The sequence below is a fragment of the Protopterus annectens genome, chromosome 7.part0 (genome assembly GCF_019279795.1).
Source record: "Protopterus annectens isolate FY-2018-M chromosome 7.part0, PAN1.0, whole genome shotgun sequence".
Classification (NCBI taxonomy): domain Eukaryota; kingdom Metazoa; phylum Chordata; order Ceratodontiformes; family Protopteridae; genus Protopterus; species Protopterus annectens.
Genome location: NC_056739.1, coordinates 824421495 through 824439396, shown reverse-complemented (window position 1 = coordinate 824439396; position 17902 = coordinate 824421495). Strand labels below are relative to the sequence as shown.

At 45.0% G+C, this 17902-nt stretch overlaps 1 protein-coding gene across 5 annotated transcripts in view; it reads left to right on the top strand.

Moving 5' to 3' along the window:
• The window catches only part of MCM7 (minichromosome maintenance complex component 7), a 120152-nt gene extending 102540 nt beyond the window's left edge, over positions 1 to 17612 (top strand). For all 5 annotated transcript variants that reach the window (XM_044077367.1, XM_044077369.1, XM_044077368.1 and 2 more), the window contains exons 15-16: positions 16440 to 16549; positions 16858 to 17612. In XM_044077367.1, the coding sequence (XP_043933302.1) occupies positions 16440 to 16549; positions 16858 to 17065 (318 nt within the window). In that variant the 3' untranslated portion in view covers positions 17066 to 17612. The remainder of the gene's footprint in view (positions 1 to 16439; positions 16550 to 16857) is intronic.
• Positions 17613 to 17902: the final 290 nt, after the last annotated feature.

Below are 17902 nucleotides of genomic sequence, written 5' to 3'. Positions count from 1 at the left end.
GGGCGATAGTTCCCAGGGTCAGTTGTGGCACCACCTTTGTGGAGTGGTATGACTGTTGCTGTATGCCATTCTTTGGGTACATATCCTGTAGAGAGGCTGAGTTTGAATAGTGATTTTGGGGGGGGGGGGGGGTTGTTCATTTTGAAGCTAGTGTAAGACGCAACCTGGGATAGCATCTGGTCCCATTGATGCTGTTTTTGGCATTTGCAAGGGCTGTCTTGTGTGTCTGAGATGCATCTGGAGCGCCACATTCTTTTGGGATGGGTGCTAGCCCCTTTGGTGGGTGGGGGGTGAAGTTTGCACTGAACTTGTCAGCCAGGATGTTGGCAGTGGTCTGGTTCAGTGTATTTATGGCTGTTATGCACTCGCTCGGAGCATGTGTGAGTTTGCCCCTGGACTCTTGACATAGTTTAAGAAGGCCTTGTGGTTATCCTTGGTCATTGGCTATTTTTCTTTCGAAGTTGGCCTTGGGTGATTTAATGAGGGAGCGCAGTTTTTTACTGATAATCAGAGTTGCCTTTGTATTTTGGGATTTTGTTCTGTCTTGCAGGAGTTTCCTCCTTCTGTTGTAAAGTTTTTATTTATGGGCCGGGGTCCACCAGACTGGCTTCCTCTCTTTTGAGGGGTTTGTCTTGGTTTACTTGGGATCGCTCGGTCCATGCATTCTTGAAGGTGTTCATAGAATGCACTTGTAAAGGATTCTGCCGATGGGTCATCATTTTCCATTTGATTGGGAGCTTTGAATCTTCCCTCTGTCTTGAGTGTCAAGTTAGCTTTAGAGACGTTTTTACCTTTATTTCCTTGACTGGGGGGGGTCGTTATGTGCATGTCCAGTGTGATTAGTTTGTGATGTGATCTTACCAATGACTAGTTTACCTCAGGTGTGGAACATAGGTTCCCCATGTTGGTGATGACCAGGTCCAGTATGTTGTCGCCTCTTGTGAGAGTGGTGACCAGCTGTTCAAGGGCGTTTGATTTTATAAACTCAAGGAAGCATTGGGCTAGGGCGTTTGAGCTTGAGTAGATTTTCCAGTCAATGTTTGGATAGTTGAAGTCACCCAGTAGCATGGTGTTGGGTAGAATCTTGATACTTTCTAATGTTCTCAGGAATGCTGCGTGAGGGTCCTGAGACAAGGTGGGAGATCTGTAGCAAGCTATAAATTCAAATTACCTGCTGTCAATTGCACTTGGATGGTCTCAAGATTCCGCGTGCTGTGCTACTAACCTGGAGGTGTGGGTGTTCTTGATTAATATGGACACACACCCTCCTTTTGTGTTCAGGTCCTGGTTTTGGGACCTAAAGGTATGGTAGGAGTTGTAGCCTGGTAGTGCTGGGGTGCTCTCTGGAGCCTTGAACCTGGTTTCTGTCGCACATACGTCAATTTCTTCCATACTAAGGAGAGTCTTGAGTGCGTGCATTTTGAGGTGTAGACTTCTAGCATTGAGCAGCATTACCCTCAGTTTTTGTTTAATATTGTTTATGGAGGCGGATTTGTCTTTTTGAGCCTTGCCCAAGTATTGGGGTGGCAAGAGTGTTGGCCAGTATTCGAAATCCCAGGGGCGACAGGTGCAAGCCGTCTCTGGTGAAGCAACATGGCTTGTCAAGCATGTCATCCCAGGCTGAACAGTACTGGATCCCCTTGAATGACACCAGTTTAACCAATTGTTGAAACTGAATTTTTTTTGTATGCTGGCATCATTTTGGGTGAAGGCAGAATGCTACTTGGTCAGAGAGCTCCTCCATGTCTCCATGTAGTCCAGGGAGGTACATCTCTGGTCATTTACGCCAACATTTACAATGACAGTCATATTTGTACTTGGTGTGGAGTGACCTGTGAGTGCATGTGTTGTGGTGGGTTCTGGCACCCGACAGGCAGCTTACTGTAAGTTTATCCTTGTTCAGTCTAGTGAGTGGGACGTCTGTGTGCCTGATAGAATCACCGATTACTAGTGTTGTTTAGCCTTGGGGTCTGTTTTTGCTTGGCACACTGATGTTGACGTATGTTACCTGGTTTCTGTTGGGTGGGGGTTGCTTGGGTGTATGCTTAGGAGGTCTCTGTTTAGGCAGCCTGAGTGTTTTTGTGCATTTCTGAGAGTTGTTTACTGGTGCGGCTATGGCTGGTCTATGTGAGTCTGGTAATGTGGTGCTAGTGTTGCCCTTGTGACTGATCCAGTCGTGGGTTGAGAGAGCTTAGCCTCCAGTTTGGCTGTGTAGCTGCATCTCTCGCATATGTTTGGTTGGGTGGAGGGGGTTCTGTGTACATGAGGCAATTGTAACATTGCCTCAGGATGCCCAGATTCACCAGCTGGACCAGAGAGCACACCTGAAGCTGTCCCTTGAACATGCCTGAATAGATGGGTGGGACTCTTGCTGATTGGATGAGGAAAGAGTCATACTTCCTGAGTATAGGGCTGAAGTGCAAGCTGTAAGCTAGTGCTAGTTTTAGTGAGCTGGTCTTAAATTGCCTTATTTCTAGTGCTGGGTTGAAGTGTTTCAAGGGAAAAACTCAAGTGCAGACTTCGTGGAGCCTGGAATAGTTTAACCGCAGCTAAAACAGCACTGCGCGGTGCACAAACCCATGCTAAGTGTTTTTTATACCAAGGAGATCAAAAAGGATAGAAATTAGCCCAAAATGGCCAATGAGCTACAAATTGCTGAGCTGGGACCACTCCTACAGGAACAGATAGGCTGCTCAGTTCCCTCTCACAGTGAACAAGGAAGCCACCTAACTATCAAAGTATGATATGGACAACACAGGAACCATTACCACAGTCCTGGATTCAGCAAAGCCTGAAAACTGGGCTAGACTAGTTCAGAAAGGCGGGAAAACAAGGAATTTTTTTTTAAAGAAACAAATGCAGAGCTTAACTTACTTTAAATACACAGAGGAGGCTAGCGCACTTGTGTGTAGCCTGCGACTGTGCTACAGGTAACTTGAATGCAAAAACGACTAACTTTTTTTTCAAGTGAAACGAGGAAATAAGTACAGTAAACAATGCAGATATAACTAGGGATCCACAGAAGCGCTGAGAAGCTGCGTTTTAGGTGGAATTAGCGTTTCATGGAAGTAACAAGCAAACAAGGATACAGCAGGCCTGGATCTAGTCTATGCTACAGCAAACAAAGGTGTACCAATTTCAGTAAGCAGTTCAAATATGCAGGCACTGTAAGCCTTTAACCAAAAATTCACTGTAAGCCTTTAACCAGAAATTCCCAGCTGGGAAGGGCAGAGTCCAGCTTGTCCTCCCACAAGAGTGCGGACCACGAACCCTCAATGTAAAATAACTGGCCTGAAGCCCAAGTGCTTAAACCAGAACTGATACAGTAAACACTGAGCCCTCAATCAGCAGTTCCCAACTTAGAAGGATGTAAGCTACCTGTTTTGCCACTGCAGTGCAGACCACAAACCTTAATGTAAAACAACTGGTCTGAAGCCCAAGTGCTTAAACTAAAAGGCTTAGAATGAGTTACACCAAGCAGTAATAAATACAATTGAGTACTTTTAAGATGACGCAAAAGCAAAATAAAGTAGGAAGAAACACAAATACAGTAAAAGCAGATAAAAACAATTTTTTTGAGTGAGCAAATGAGATGGGCCCAGGAGGAGTATCCAAGTGCAAATATACAAGAGGGTGGGCAGTTTCAAAGCCAAAGTTAAACACCAAAACTGGGAGGGTGGGTGGGGACCTACTGAAAAGTTATAACTTCCAGCTAGATATTGCTCAATGCAACACTAATTTAAATAGTGTATTTGAAAAACTTCACTTATACGTTCAGTTGATTGCATGCAGGTCTTAGCTGGCCAAAGTTCAGTTTAAGCAGAAAATAATTCAAACTGTACCACTTGTATAAGGCAGAAACTGAATAACAATGAAGTGAACTGCCCCCACTTATCACTGGCTATGCAGGTTTTCTTAACAATTTTCAACTGAAAAAAGGTCAACTTCCAGCTAGATGTTTCTCAGAGCAGCACAAATTAATTTAAATTGTGTATTTGAAAAAAGTTCAGATGAGTTATTTAACTTCACTTGTATGTTCAGTTGAGTTGATTGCATGCATGTCTTAGCTGGCCAAAGCTCACAGTTTAAGTATTCCATGCTGACAGTCTCACTTAGAACAAATCCCTCACTCTTATTCTTGCCCAAAGTTTGCACTGAAAACAATCTCAACCAAGTTATTGATTTGCCAGTCATCTTCCCGAACCATTCAAACAATTTAGAGTATATGCTACACAAACTTTATCTTCACAGACAGCTCAGATTCTATCTTTATAGAACAAAAGATTCAGACCAGCTTTTTGTTTCATTTTCAGAGTCCAGTGGGTAAAACTGTCTAAATGGTTCTGTATCACCTCTTGCCTGTTCAGCTGCCAGTATGCCTTTGCAACTTAAGATTAAAGCTTACTCGACCAAAGCAGTTTCTACATCTGGCTTTCCTGCCAGATCTCCCGTTGATATCGGCAGCCACTTGGTCAAAAACCTCATACCTTTATCACTCATTACAAAGTTGACTGGGCCTCCTTTGGATCCACTGTCCTGAGAGAAATGTACTCGTGAGCCACCCGAGATTGATGGTGCTTGGGACACTACCAGTCAGTTAAGAATGAACAGCCTCACATAAAAGACATGTACTTGTATAACGTTCCATGGGAGTTCATCTTGCCTTCATTTCTGCATTGTCCCCCTACCCACTTCTGGGCTGATAGATGACGGGAGATACTGGTTCCATCCTGGTTACTCAAACCTCTCCCTTTTCTCTAGGAATGTAAGTCGTATGGTATTAGTATACGCAGCAAACAAGATCTGAGGTAATTCACAGGTGCGTCATGGGATGGGGACGTGGCCTCAAGCTATTGGACTTCTAGCTTTGCATTTGGCCGTATCTGAGTAGATGGATCTGTTCAGAACCCATCAGTAAAGAATGAAGGCTAGATTAACGACTCACGTGGAATGTTATGGTAAGTACATAATTTCCTCCTTGAAATGCTATTTTAAGGAGCTAACCAGATGTCTCCCCTGCTTGCAAGATGTTTGAATAGTAAGGCCTTACTGCAGTTAACCATATAAGGCATGGTTTAAACTTTTTTTGACTGGTCACATTCTCTAGGGTGTACACCAGATGTTCTTTGTTTCACTGTTGCAGTCATTACATTTGGGTGATCTGGCAGGTTGCCCTCAGTCGGACTGATTAACAAAGTATTGGGTCCTGCGTTGGTTGCTGTCCCTTCCATGACGTCAGGAGTACAAAACATGCAGCCGATGCCATTAAGGCAGTCTCTCTTGCGATCTGCTTTTGGCACCGTGCGGCAAGTGCTGGTCGGCCGACTCCTGAAATTTTCGTTTTCGAGTTTCAGAACCGAAGTCTTCAACTAAAGGCCAAGTACCCTGTTGGGGAAACCTTTTCTTGCTCCTTACCAATGTCAGTAAAAGTTTAATTGTATTACTTGTGGGAAGCAAATACCTCATAAGGACTTTCATTTGTACTGTATTCCTTGCCTAGGCCCTGACCACGACGTACCTTGCTGTCGGTTTTGTGCTTTATTTAATCAGCGCACTATCTGTCGTTTGTACACTTTTTTGCTTCTAAATATTTTGCTTCTCTGTTTATTTAGAAATGACATTGGTTAGCCATCAGACTACCAGAATACTGAAAAAGTGCAAAGAAAGGCCATTGAGGTCCACAAATGCCGACAGTGCTTCTAAGCCAGTCGCCAGTTCGCTGGTTCTCGGGGATTTTGCAGCCCCTGATACCCGCTACTTCTGATCTGCAAGCCTCTACTGAGACCCATTTGGAGTCCAGTATGCCGGGAGATGCTTCACCAATGGAACCCGCGGATGTCTTTACCTTGGATGGGTCCGGAGCCGCTGTGCAGGCACTAGCTTCTGTGGATGTATTCAGGCCTACAGACTTGGCATATTAAACAGACTTAACTTTCAATACTAAGGCCTAAGGCCTAAATCTCGAAAGGTCTAAAAACAGACTCCCAGGCTGCCCCTATGCCTAAAAAACTATCAAAATGGCTGAAGATTTAATTACTCTAATCAGGGGTTGTCAACCCCCCCCCCCTTCTAAGAGGCCTAGGGCTGAACTTGACTATGAATCTTCTGACCAAGGACTCTTTCTTCTGACTCTTCTAATGACCTGGATTTGTCCGTACCTACTTTTGAGGACTCTGCAGAGGATTCTATTCCCTCTGCTTCTCCCCCTGATCTTTCTTTTGGTGAAACTTTTTACATATCGTAAGGGAGCATTTCCACTGGGAAAGTCAGGATTTTTCTGAATCCAAAAAGAGGCTTGGGGATTTCCTTCTTCCTCAGCATAGGCCTTTGGCTATACCCCCTGTACTGCACATTGTTTTCAGAATCCAGTATGGCCCCTGATTCCTTTTCTCCAGCCCCTAGTAAACCAGACCGATACTACAGGGTTCCAGAGTCCCACAAATTCCTTTTCAAAAATCCTGTTGCAGACCCTGAAACCATTTTTCAGGGGCCCAATGGCATTAAGGCTTCTACTGCTAAAAATCCTACCCCTTCTGAGAGGCTCCAGGGTGCTGGATAGATGGGGTAAAAAGGTTTATACTTCTGCAACTTTGGCTATCAGGGCTTTTAACTGTCAATTCCATATACTAAAATATCAGCAGCTTATGGGCCTACTTAAACAGAAATGACTGTGTGGAAAATGGATTTACAGGATTTATTGCATTCAGCTAAACAAGTTTGAAAACTTACTTTGCAATGTGGTTTTGGTTCTTTAGAGGCCTCTTGCAGGGCTGCTGTTACTGGGTCTGTGGTTAGAAGGCATGCTTGGCTTAAGGAGCAATCTCTGCCTGATCATGTTAAAGCAAAACTGTTGGATGCTCCTTTGCAGCAGGACCATCTGCTTGGCAATGAGGCTGAAGGTCTAAAAAAGATGCAAGATGAAGCTAAATCTATGCAAACTGTGAAAGATTTCTTACAAGTACAACCTCCAAGATTTAGTGGGCACTGGCCTACTAAGAACTGGTCCTTTCCAGCTCCTTCCAGAGCCTCTCAAGCCAAACCCAGACACTCCAAAAGCACCAAGTTTCAGTTCCAGGGGACTTTCAGAACTAAACAATGGGGTGCATACACTTCCAAAACTCGAAATAACAAGACACCATCCTATGGTTAACAGTCTCAATGACTTTCCTTTAAAATTACCAAGCACTTGCCTTTTAGCCACCCCTTTTGGGGGAAAACTGGCTCTTCATGCAAAAAACTAGCAACTTATAACCCAGGACAAATGGGTTTTAAATAGTGTTCCAGGGATACAGATTTAATTTCCACACGTGCCGACTCCAAACGGGTGGCCAGATCTGCCCCCAAATCATTGGGTAGAGGCTCAGAAACAAGTACTTTCCCCCTAAACATGGGGGCTATTCAACTAGTACCAGAAGAGGAAAAGGGACAGGGTTTCTAGTCCAGACTTTTCCTGGTACCCAGAAAAGACAAATCAAGGTGTCCAATTCTGGACCAGTCTACTCTAAACACCTTTCTGGATACTCCAAAATTAAAGATGCCATCTCTTCAGTTACTTCCTATGCTAGACAAGGATGCCTGGTTGGCAACTCAAGAGGCTTACCTGCATATCCCAGTCAGGGAATCTTGCAGAAAATACCTACATAGGCCACTTGCATTATCAGTTCCCTGCACTGTCCTTTTGCTTGTCTACTGCTCTAAGGGTATTCACAAAGTGCTTGGCTCCAGTAACTGAATTTTGCAGGCAAAGAAATCTTCAAATGTATCCATACCTGGACGATTGTTTAATTCGGGTAGAAAACCAGGCCATTCTTCTAAAACATCTGGCGTTTGTAAAAAGGGTTGTAACTTGTCTAGGGTACACCATAAACGAAAAGATATCGCAACTGGTACCCTCTCAAAAAATTACATTCCTGGGTGCAAGCTTGAATACAACTGCCCAGATGGATTTCCTTATGCCAGAAAAGCAAAACTTACTTCAAACATGTGGCCACAAAAACCTTGCTATCTGCAAGACAAATACTGCAAGCCTTTGGTTCATGGCCTCCTGCATTCTTCCAATTCCTTATGCAAGACTGCATATGAGGAAACTTCAGTGGTACTTAAAGTTTATAGAGTCAACGTTGTCACAGCCTGGAAACATTGATTCCTGTCATACCTTGCTGTGCATAGAGTTCCTATGGTAGGCAGAGGCCTGCCACCAAAACAAGGGACTGCCATTCACACCACTCCCTGCTACACAAACCCTAACTACAGACGCATCAGACTATGCATGGGGGGGCTCATCTAACAGGGAAGTGCATTCAGGGGAAATGGAGCCCAAACTAAATGCATCTTCATATCAATAAAGAAATGCTAGCTGTACAGAATGCACTGAGCCTTCAAGGACTACCTTCATCTAGGACAACTAAGACTGACAACACCACTGTTATGTGGTACATAAGCAGGGGGGTACACATTCCTACCCCCTCTGTAGACTAGCCATGGCATTGTGGAACATGGCCTTGAGCTACCAAGTACAACTACAAGCTCGATTCCTGCCAGGAAAGCTGAATATTTTGGCAAACTAGGCAGAAATCTCACGGACCCACATGGATGTAAACTGGAACCACGGATTTTCAACATGTTGACACGCCAGTGGGGGAGCCCAGATATCTTTTTGCCTCACCCCAGAACTACCAGTTGGACAAATTTTTGCACAAGAACTCCTCACAAAAAAAGCCTGGAAAGTCGATGCTCTGTCCTTCAGCTGGAAAAATCTATCAGTTTGTGCCTTTTTTTTTTCCCCCTCTTCTGCTCTCCAAAGTAATATTAAAAGTCATACAGGACAAACCAAAAATTATTGTGATGCTCCAGACTGGGCTCACCAACACTGGTACCCACTCGTGCGCAGTGTCAAAAATTTCTCTGGCACCTGCCTCCGACACCTTCCTTACTGTCCCAGCAGGAGAACCAAATTCTGCACCCTCTGCTCCAAACATTGAATCTTGCAGCTTGGCTAAGCATTTAAATTCCCCCATTGGCATCCCTCAGCAAACCTGTGATGGATGTAATTTTGGAGGCGGGAAGACCTAGTACTAGAAAATCTTATGCTGACAAATCGAAAATATTTCTAGGGATGAGCAGCGCCCAATTTTCCTCAGATTTTGCAATATTTAACTGAGACGCTTCACAAGGACCAGTCTTTTTTTTTTTTTTTTTCTTCCATTAAAAATCCATGCCTCAGCCATTTCAGCTCATTACAACCCCCCCCCCTTCTCTCATGTTCTGCTAAAGCAGCATCTCAGAGGGGCCAAAAACTTGAGACCACCCAGGAGAGCTCCAACCCCTGCCTGGGACATTAACTTCGCATTGGAGAAGCTCACTTTACTTCCTTTCAAGCCAGCTACTACTGCAGACTTAATTTATTTCCTGGAAAACAGCTTTCCTTTCAGCAATCACTTCAGCTAGAAGGATATCTGAATTACAGGCCCTTATGGGAGTGGAGCCTTTCATCATCTTTCATGCGGACTGGGTGTCACTCTGGACCCAATCCATCCTTCATGCCCAAGGTGTATCCAGTGTGGCTCTTAATCAGTCCATTCATTTGCCAACTTTCTTTCCCAGTCCACAGAACAAGGGGGAGCGGATTCTGCATTTGTTGGATGTACACAGACAACTTAGATTCTACTTGGACAGGACTAAATCTCGGAAGAAAATCTGAGCATCTGCTGGTAGCATTTGCTGCAGGGGCAGAGGGGAAGGCTATTTAAATACAAACCATTTCTAAATTGATAAGCCATTGTATTAATTTCTGCTATAAGCACCATGGAATCCCCCAGGAGATCAGATCTCATTCCACCAGGGCTGCATCTTCTACAGCCTTTCTCTGAGGTGTTCCTACCAGGGGTATTCTAGACGCTGCTACCTGGAGTTCAGTTCATACTTTCACCAAGCATTATCACTTACCAATTTCTCTAAATCTAGAGCTGGCTTTGCCACTGCTGTTTTGCAAGGCCTTATAGCTGGTCCTAATGCTGTATAAATCCATCCTCCCAACCATAACTTTGGGAATCTACCCAAATGTAATGACTGCAACAGTGAAACACTAAGAACATAGTACAGTTGTGTACACTTACCATTAAATGTAGATGGTGTATTCACTGTTGCAGTCCTGGTTATCCTCCCTCCAGCCCCCTGTTTTTCTCTTACAATACCTCTACTTTCTTTTACTATGCTGAAAAGCCTTTTTGGTGTATTTGCTTTTGTTTGGAGGTATGTTTTTGTGTTTTTTATGACTTGTATATATTTTGCTCCCCATTTGGGGGACACCTGACATCTTGGGCAAGAAACTGCTGTAATGGCATCGGCTGCATGTTTCATACCCCTGACGTCATGGAAGAAGGGACAGCAACCTGCCAGCAGATTACCCAAATGTAATGACTGCAGCAGTGAATACACTAACATCTACATTTATGGCAAGTGTACACAATTGTACATCTGAAGTAGGTAACATCATTTGATCATCAACCTGTGGGTATCGGACCCGAGCTGGCAGCTTTCCAAGCTAGAGATCACAGCTCCAAGCTCCTCCCTCTTACCCATAATACCATGGTACCTCCTTCGAATCCTCAGATCTTGTTTGCCACGGCTTTGTCAGGCACGAGCTTCTCGAGCTCCTAGCATTTAGGCGATTGAGAGTAGAAAATGTTCTCAATCTTTCTAGCTTTTGTGTGTGTGGATAGTATAATTTCCTAGTTTAAACCCCCTGAGTTTTACCCTCTTAGTTTAAAGCTTGGTGAACCTTTCCCCTTATAGTGTTTGTGTGGGCGCTTGTGTTTTTTAGTTTAGAAATCATGGCCGAGGCTCCAAAGGCCATCTTTTCAAAGTGTGCACTGTGTGGCCATACGCTTTCCCCAGCGGATGGCCACACGCAGTGTTCTCTGCCTGGGGGTACCACATTTGTCATCGGGCTGCCAAATTTGCACAGCCTTTAACCCCTGGTCACTGAGGGATAGGAGGAATAAGCTGATTTCTGGCAGGTCTCCTACCCGTGGAGTCTGCTTCCTCCTCCCCCTCTCCCTCGGCTACAGCCTCAGCTGCTCAGCTTGCTGTCCCCTCTCCCCTGGCTGGAACTCTACCTCCCACTTCCCAGGAGGGACTCAAAAAAAAAAAAAATATGAGGGGGAGAAAGAGGCATAAAAGCCACAAGCGGCAGGCCCACTCGGCCCCGCCTTTTAAGCTACTGTCCTCTCCCCAGAAGGTCTCCGGGCCTTCCTCCCCTCGGCTCTGTTTCCCATGTTCCTCCCTGGAGGAGGCCCAACCATCTTCAAGGTCATCGGGGCTGCCCTCCCGGCCAGCTTCGGTGGCCTCCTCAAGGTTAACCTGTAGCCTCTCCGCTGATATGGACCAGATGGTGCGTAGTTTCCTCCAAACCCAACTGCAGATGGGAGTGCTGCTGCTGGGGGGGAGTTCAGCCACACTTTTTGCCCAGATAGCTCCTTCTCCAATCCACTATCAGGTTTCGGATCCAAGGAGTCTGAGTCAGGGAGCCTGTGCCGATGGTTATCGCTACCTCGACGCCGGCCATGCCCTCGTTTGTTGGATCCCGTTTCAGATCAGAGCTCTCGGGGCCGAGAGCAGTGAGTCTGATCCGAGGGGGCCAGTGTGTATTCGGCTCAGTTTCAGTCAGAGCACACTTCCCCTCTCTGGTCCGAGAACTTTGGCTCAGACACCGATCCCCACGCCGGATCCGAGGGTGTTAACCACTGAGCCCAGAGAGATCAGTTCACCCTTTGCTTTTGATGTGGTGGAGAGAGTCCTCTTCAGAGGTTTGAGACCCCTTGCTCTTTCTTCTGATCCTGCCCCCACTCCCTTGCAGCTGGGCTTGTCTTTCATCATCCAGTCCCAGGGACAGCCTGCATTGACACCCCAGCCCATCCCACTGGTGGAATACTACCCTGTTGGTGAGCCCTCCTTGGACAGTCCCACCGAAGAGGCCCCTCACAAACGCAAGTGTAAGAGGAGGCAGTTGGACTCCCAGAGTCCCTCACGGAAGATGCCGATTTGGAGGAAGGGGAAGGCCCCCCCCCCGAGGACATCTCCTTGGAGATATTATGGAAGTGCTTGCCTAAAAGGGGGGGGGGGTGCTCAGCCCAAAAGCCTTCCTCGAACGAGTCTTGTGTTCCCAGGCCAGTCTACCTCTTGGGTGTCCCCTCTGGCCGACCCCCTGGTTGACCTCATCACTACCAGGGCATGGAAGGAACCAGATACTGTAGAGCCAGTCCCCAGGAGGTCAGATAGGATTCTTAGTCCCCCTGTGGATAGGACAGCTTTCAACAATGAACCTCTTAATTGCCAAGGAGAAATTTCGGATGGTCATGCTTCAATCCATTCTACCCCTGCTGCAGGAGGACTGTATGTGCTCCATAGACCTCAAGGATGCATACGATCACATTCTTATGGACAGGCGATCCATAGGGGCCAGTCATTACCAGTTCAGAGTCCTACCCTTCGGTCTCACCACAGCCCCCAGGGTGTTCACCAAGGTCATGGCTGTTGTAGCTGTTGAGACTTCAGGGAATACAGGTTTTTCCTTGCCTCGACGACTGGCTCCTTACCACCCCCACCAGGCATCTGCTCTGCTTAGCCATGGATTGCTTCCTACTTCTAGTGTCCCGATTGGTGATCACCATAAACTTGAAGTCCTCCCATCAACCAGTTCTAGTCTTGGAGTTTGTAGTGGCCAAAATTCACGCTTCAGACCAAGGCCTTCTTGACATCTGACAGACTTCGCAGTTTGACCTTACACGGTTTAGCCCTTCAGTCACTGGCACCATCAGAGGAGTTGGTCCTCAGGGCTTTAGGGTCCATCGCAGCAGCAATCGATCTCGCGCCCTTAGCTCGCTTACACATGAGGATTCTCCAGTGAACTTTGCAGGTTCAGTGGTCCATCCTTCACCTGTTGGACTTGCAGATTCCTCTCAGCAGAGTTTGCAGACATTCCCTCATCTGGTGGCTCCAATCTCGAGAGCTTCGGGAATGTCGACAGTTTGCCATAACCCCAAGCCACGGTGACTACAGACTCTTCTTTCCTCGGGTGGGGGCCTTACATGGGCAGAACTCTCCAAGGTACGTGGACTCAGTTCTGCATATCAAGTGTTCTGGAGATGAGGACAGTGCTTCTAGTGTTGCAAGCCCTTCATGCCTTTCTCCCTCCAGGGACTATTGCAATTCAGACAGACATGTCAGTGGTCTGGTACATCAACAAACAGGGGGGACCAGGTCTTGCTCTTTGCCGAGAGGCCATGAGAATTTGGAACTGGGCAATATCCACCAGCCGTTTTCTGTTGGCGCACATTCCCGGTCGGTCCAACATCCTAGTGGACAAAGTGTCACTATCCTCTTGCATTACGAATGGTCTCTGAATCCCTTAGTAGCGAAACAGATTTTCCGCAAGTGGGGGTCAGCCTTGCTGTGATCTCTTTGCGCCGCGTTCCAACGCGAAGTGCAGTGAGTTTTTTCACTCCCAATTCCCCCTCCGGGGGAAAGTCCCAGAGACGCTCTAGTTCATGCTTGGCCACCTGGTCTTAATGCTTATCTTCTTCTGTTGACAAAATTCTTACAGAAAGCTTGTCTGTTAGGGAACAAGATTATCCTCCTAGCCCCATTCTGGCCTCGTCTAGCCTGGTTCCCATGCCTACGGTCTCATCTTATAGCTCCTCTCTGGATCTTGGATCTCATCCTGGATCTGATAACTCATCCTTTGGGATTGATACCCCCGAATCTGGTCGACCTCAAGCTGTCAGCTTGGTTGATCCATCAAGCTGTCAGCTTGGTTGATCCAGTTCCATTAGTTACTAGGACTCCCGGTATCTCGTCTGCAGTCAGATCTATCCTGGTAGAGGCACATAAGCCTTCTACCAGGAAGGTTTGCAATAGTAAATGGAGGCGTTTTTCCATTTGGGCGTTTCATAGGAAATTGGACTCTTTCACTGCTCCCATCCCAGCAGTGCTCTATTTCCTGTCTCATATTTTTCAGTAAGGAGCCAGTTCTTCTACTGTAAAGGTTGAAATGGCTGCCATCTCCCATTTTCACATTGGGGACAGTCAATCCCCTTGCGTCCACAAAGATTTGCAAGACCTTTCTGAAAGGTACGTTCCTCTCTCCTACTAGGAACCCTGTCCCCTCCATGGGATCTAACTTTGGTCCTTCAGGCTCTGACTGGACCTCCTTTTGGTCCTGCAGCTTCTGTTGATTTGAAATTCTTGTTTTGGAAAACTCTCTTTGGTAGCGATTACCTCTGCTAGAAGGGTGTCGGAACTTCAGGACCTCAAGTATTAAAGCCCCGTATCTTGTTTCCATAAGGACAGGGTTTCTCTTAAGACTAAGCCCAGCCTTTCTACCTAAAGTGGCCTTTGAGGCGAACTTCAGTCAGTCCATTAATTTTCCAGTTTTTTCCCCCAACTATCAAAACAAAGGGGAATACAAACTTCATTTGTTAGATGTTCATAGACAGTTGCGTTTTTATTTACACACAACAGCTGCATTCCGCAAGTCTGATCAGCTCTGTCTCCTTTGCAAAACCCTTCAGTAAGCTTGTGTCGAAGGTAACTCTGGCCAGATGGATTTCGAATTGCATGCTGCTCGCATACAAACTATCTGGCCTGCCGGGACCTACAGGGGTTCATGCTCATTCTACCCACTCTATGGCTACTTGGATGACATTTGCTTTGCGGCTACTTGGGCGTCCTCTCACATCTTTCTCTCTCAATATAAATTGGATTTAGTGTCTAGAGGTAGGACAGCCTTTGACTCTGCAGTGCTCCGGAATATCCTTCCTTGAGGACCTCCCCAAGTTTTTGGTAGCTGGGGACTCTGTCCCACAGCTTTATCAAATGAAGTTACCTACTTCAGATAAAGAAGTTATGTACTCACCATAACGTTCTATCTGAGTAGGTAACTTCATTTGTTAGCAGTCGACCCTCCCTCCTTCCCCCTAACCTGGTTCTTTGATCACCTAGGATGGTTTCTCAGGTCATTTGTTTAATCCTTAGGTTGGGATTGTTCAGGTTGTTTTGTCGTTGAGGTTCTATAGATGGGCAAACGCGATCTGAGGATTGGAAGGAGGTAGCAGGGTATTATGGGTAAGGGGGAGGAGGTTGGAGCTCAGATCTCTAGCTTGTAAAGCTGCCGGCTCGGATCTGATGCCCACAGGTTGCAGACAAATGAAGTACCTACTCAGATGAAACGTTATGGTGAGTATGTAACTTTTTTTTTTTTATCTGTAAATTAGCAAATTGTATTTTTCATTGGAAAAACCATCACAAGGGTTTCTCACAGAGAGCTGCAGTTGCTTGAAACGTTATGGTGAGTAACTTTTTTTTTTTTGATCTGTAAATTAGCAAATTGTATTTTTCATTGGAAAACCATCACAAGGGTTTCTCACAGAGCTGCAGTTGCTTGAAATGCTAGCCATATTTTTTGTAAACACTGCAAGTGACATTTTTCTAAAAGGTTTTGCCAGTGTGTCCATGCAGGACACATTAGTTTGTTCAGCCATTTGTTAGGGTAACAAATGCGCGAGTCTTTATGGACAGTAATGTAGTAGAGAGATGTGAACATAGTGCAGTATAACTCTACATAGGATATAAAATTGGTGATTACTGGTGTAGTCTCTTCCTACCCATCTTGCCACCAGGCTTGAGCATGAAGTAGGTCTGTATTACCTGAGCAAACTGCTCTAACAAGATGTTTAATCAGCTTTTTTACATTAAACAACTTTTCTGGTAGGTTTTCCAGAATTTTTTCTCGTCATGGTTTTGCTCTACCTGACATCTTGCTGAAGGTTGTGGGAAAGGAAAACTTGGTCAGGATACCCACATGCAGCTAGCTCCCTTGTATTATGTATGTTCCTGTAGAATGATGTTGAGCTGTGGCTAGCTCACTTTTTTTTGAGTACCTTGAATTGAATTGGGTTAGAGAATGTCCAAGCACAGCATTGACTTTTGACACTGGCATCAGCCTAAGTCATTTTAAGCCTAGCCAAGCTTAATCCAAATTTATTAAAATTGCTGACTAGTTGACCACTGACAAATTCCATAAATCAATTATACAATCTTACATTGTTTCTGGAATAATACTTTATTTTTTTTTTGTAGTATTTGTTTGAATAGGATGTCATGGTCTGACATCGGACTGGCCAGTGTTGAGAGGCGGAGACTTGGGCAATTGCTGGCAATCCCAGAGGGCATTGCACTTGTCTCGGTCTGACAGTGCTGGCACAACGCTGCGATGAACCATTTGGCATCTGCGTAATTATGCTTTGTTGTGGTGAAACACCATGTGCTGCATACAGTGTACAATTTACTGTGCCCCAACTGGGTTTTTATAGCCTGACTGGATGTAGCTTGTAACGAGATTTCCAATTTGTCTATTTATGAAATTTTCTAATTTCCTATAGGCCCGATTGCGTTTGGTGGATATAGTCGAGAAGGAGGATGTGAACGAAGCAATGAGATTAATGGAGATGTCTAAAGATTCTCTTCTTGGTGACAAGGGGCAGACTGCTAGGTAATGAAGTCTCTCATTTTAAAATGCTGAATTTTTATTCTGCTCACAGTAAATTATGTTCTGTTCTCTGGGGAGTGGGGGGTTAAGGTGATGGAACAGTTTTCATTAATGGGGGGTTAAGGTGATGGAAGAGTTTTCATTACCAGTACAGTGGTCTAAAAAATTTAAAGTTTTCAAGAATTGATGCAGGTAATCTCTGCTGCCTAAGTTATGCTCACTTTGTAAAAGTTAAGCTCGCTTTGTAAAAGTTATGCTCACTTTGTAAAAGTTAATGCTCACTTTGTAATTTCTCCATTTTTGTAATTCAGAACCCAGCGTCCATCAGATGTAATCTTTGCCACGATTAGAGAAATGGTTCCTGATAAAGGAGTTCGCAGTGTCAAATACTCCGAGGCAGAGCAACGCTGTATATCAAAGGGATTCACACCAGCACAGTTTGAAGAGGCTTTGGAAGAATATGAGGAGCTTAATGTATGGCTGCTAAACCAAGCACGAACCAGGATTACATTTATTTAAACTGTTTTACACCTTTGGCATGCTGTTTTTGACTTGTCATTTCTGTAAGGTCTATGTTGTCATTCCAGGCATTTGCTTTGATGTATATGGAAGGATTTTTGACTGGTTTGGCAGCAGTTTTTCTGATGCAGCCTGAAGAGTGACTTCAAGTAAATCAGGTTTTGTGCAAATGGCCTTTAAAGTACAAGCTGTCAGGTGTCAACATCGAGACTTTCATATCCTATAGTTAACAAGTGGAGTAGTCCAAGTATTTAAGTTTGATCTGATCTCAGAAAGCCAAGATCATAGTGCATTTTGTCCATATTTCCTGCTTTTGCTAGACTTCATTTGGAACTCTCCTAACACTTCTAACTTCTGCCCTGTACTCTTTGGCCAGTTTGCCTGTTGACTTGATGTCAGTATCTGAGAAGAGGCCTGTGATTCATCTTGGCTTATGGAGTTAGTGATCTGGTTTTCCTATCTTTGCTACTTCAGTTGATGCTGTCAACTATAACACTTAGGGATTTTGCACTTTGTATTCGCAGAGAATAAAGCATTTTTTTATATATTTTTACATTTATTGATTTTACATTATGTAGCATAGTGCTGTAAGTGTTCTTTTCAGCTGCACTGTAAATCTCTTGCCGATTTTTAGTTTGTGCCATAGTGATTTACCTGTAGCTATGTGGTAATTAGGTAAAGTATAGCATGTGAAGGATTGAATGCAATTTCCTTTTTCTGTTGGTGATATTGTCAGGGAGCTTTGATTCACCCATTATAAATTGTGGTAGTCAGGGTTGTGATGGTCAGGGTTGTGATTACTGTGGGTTACTTTTAACCTATGTGATATAGAAGACT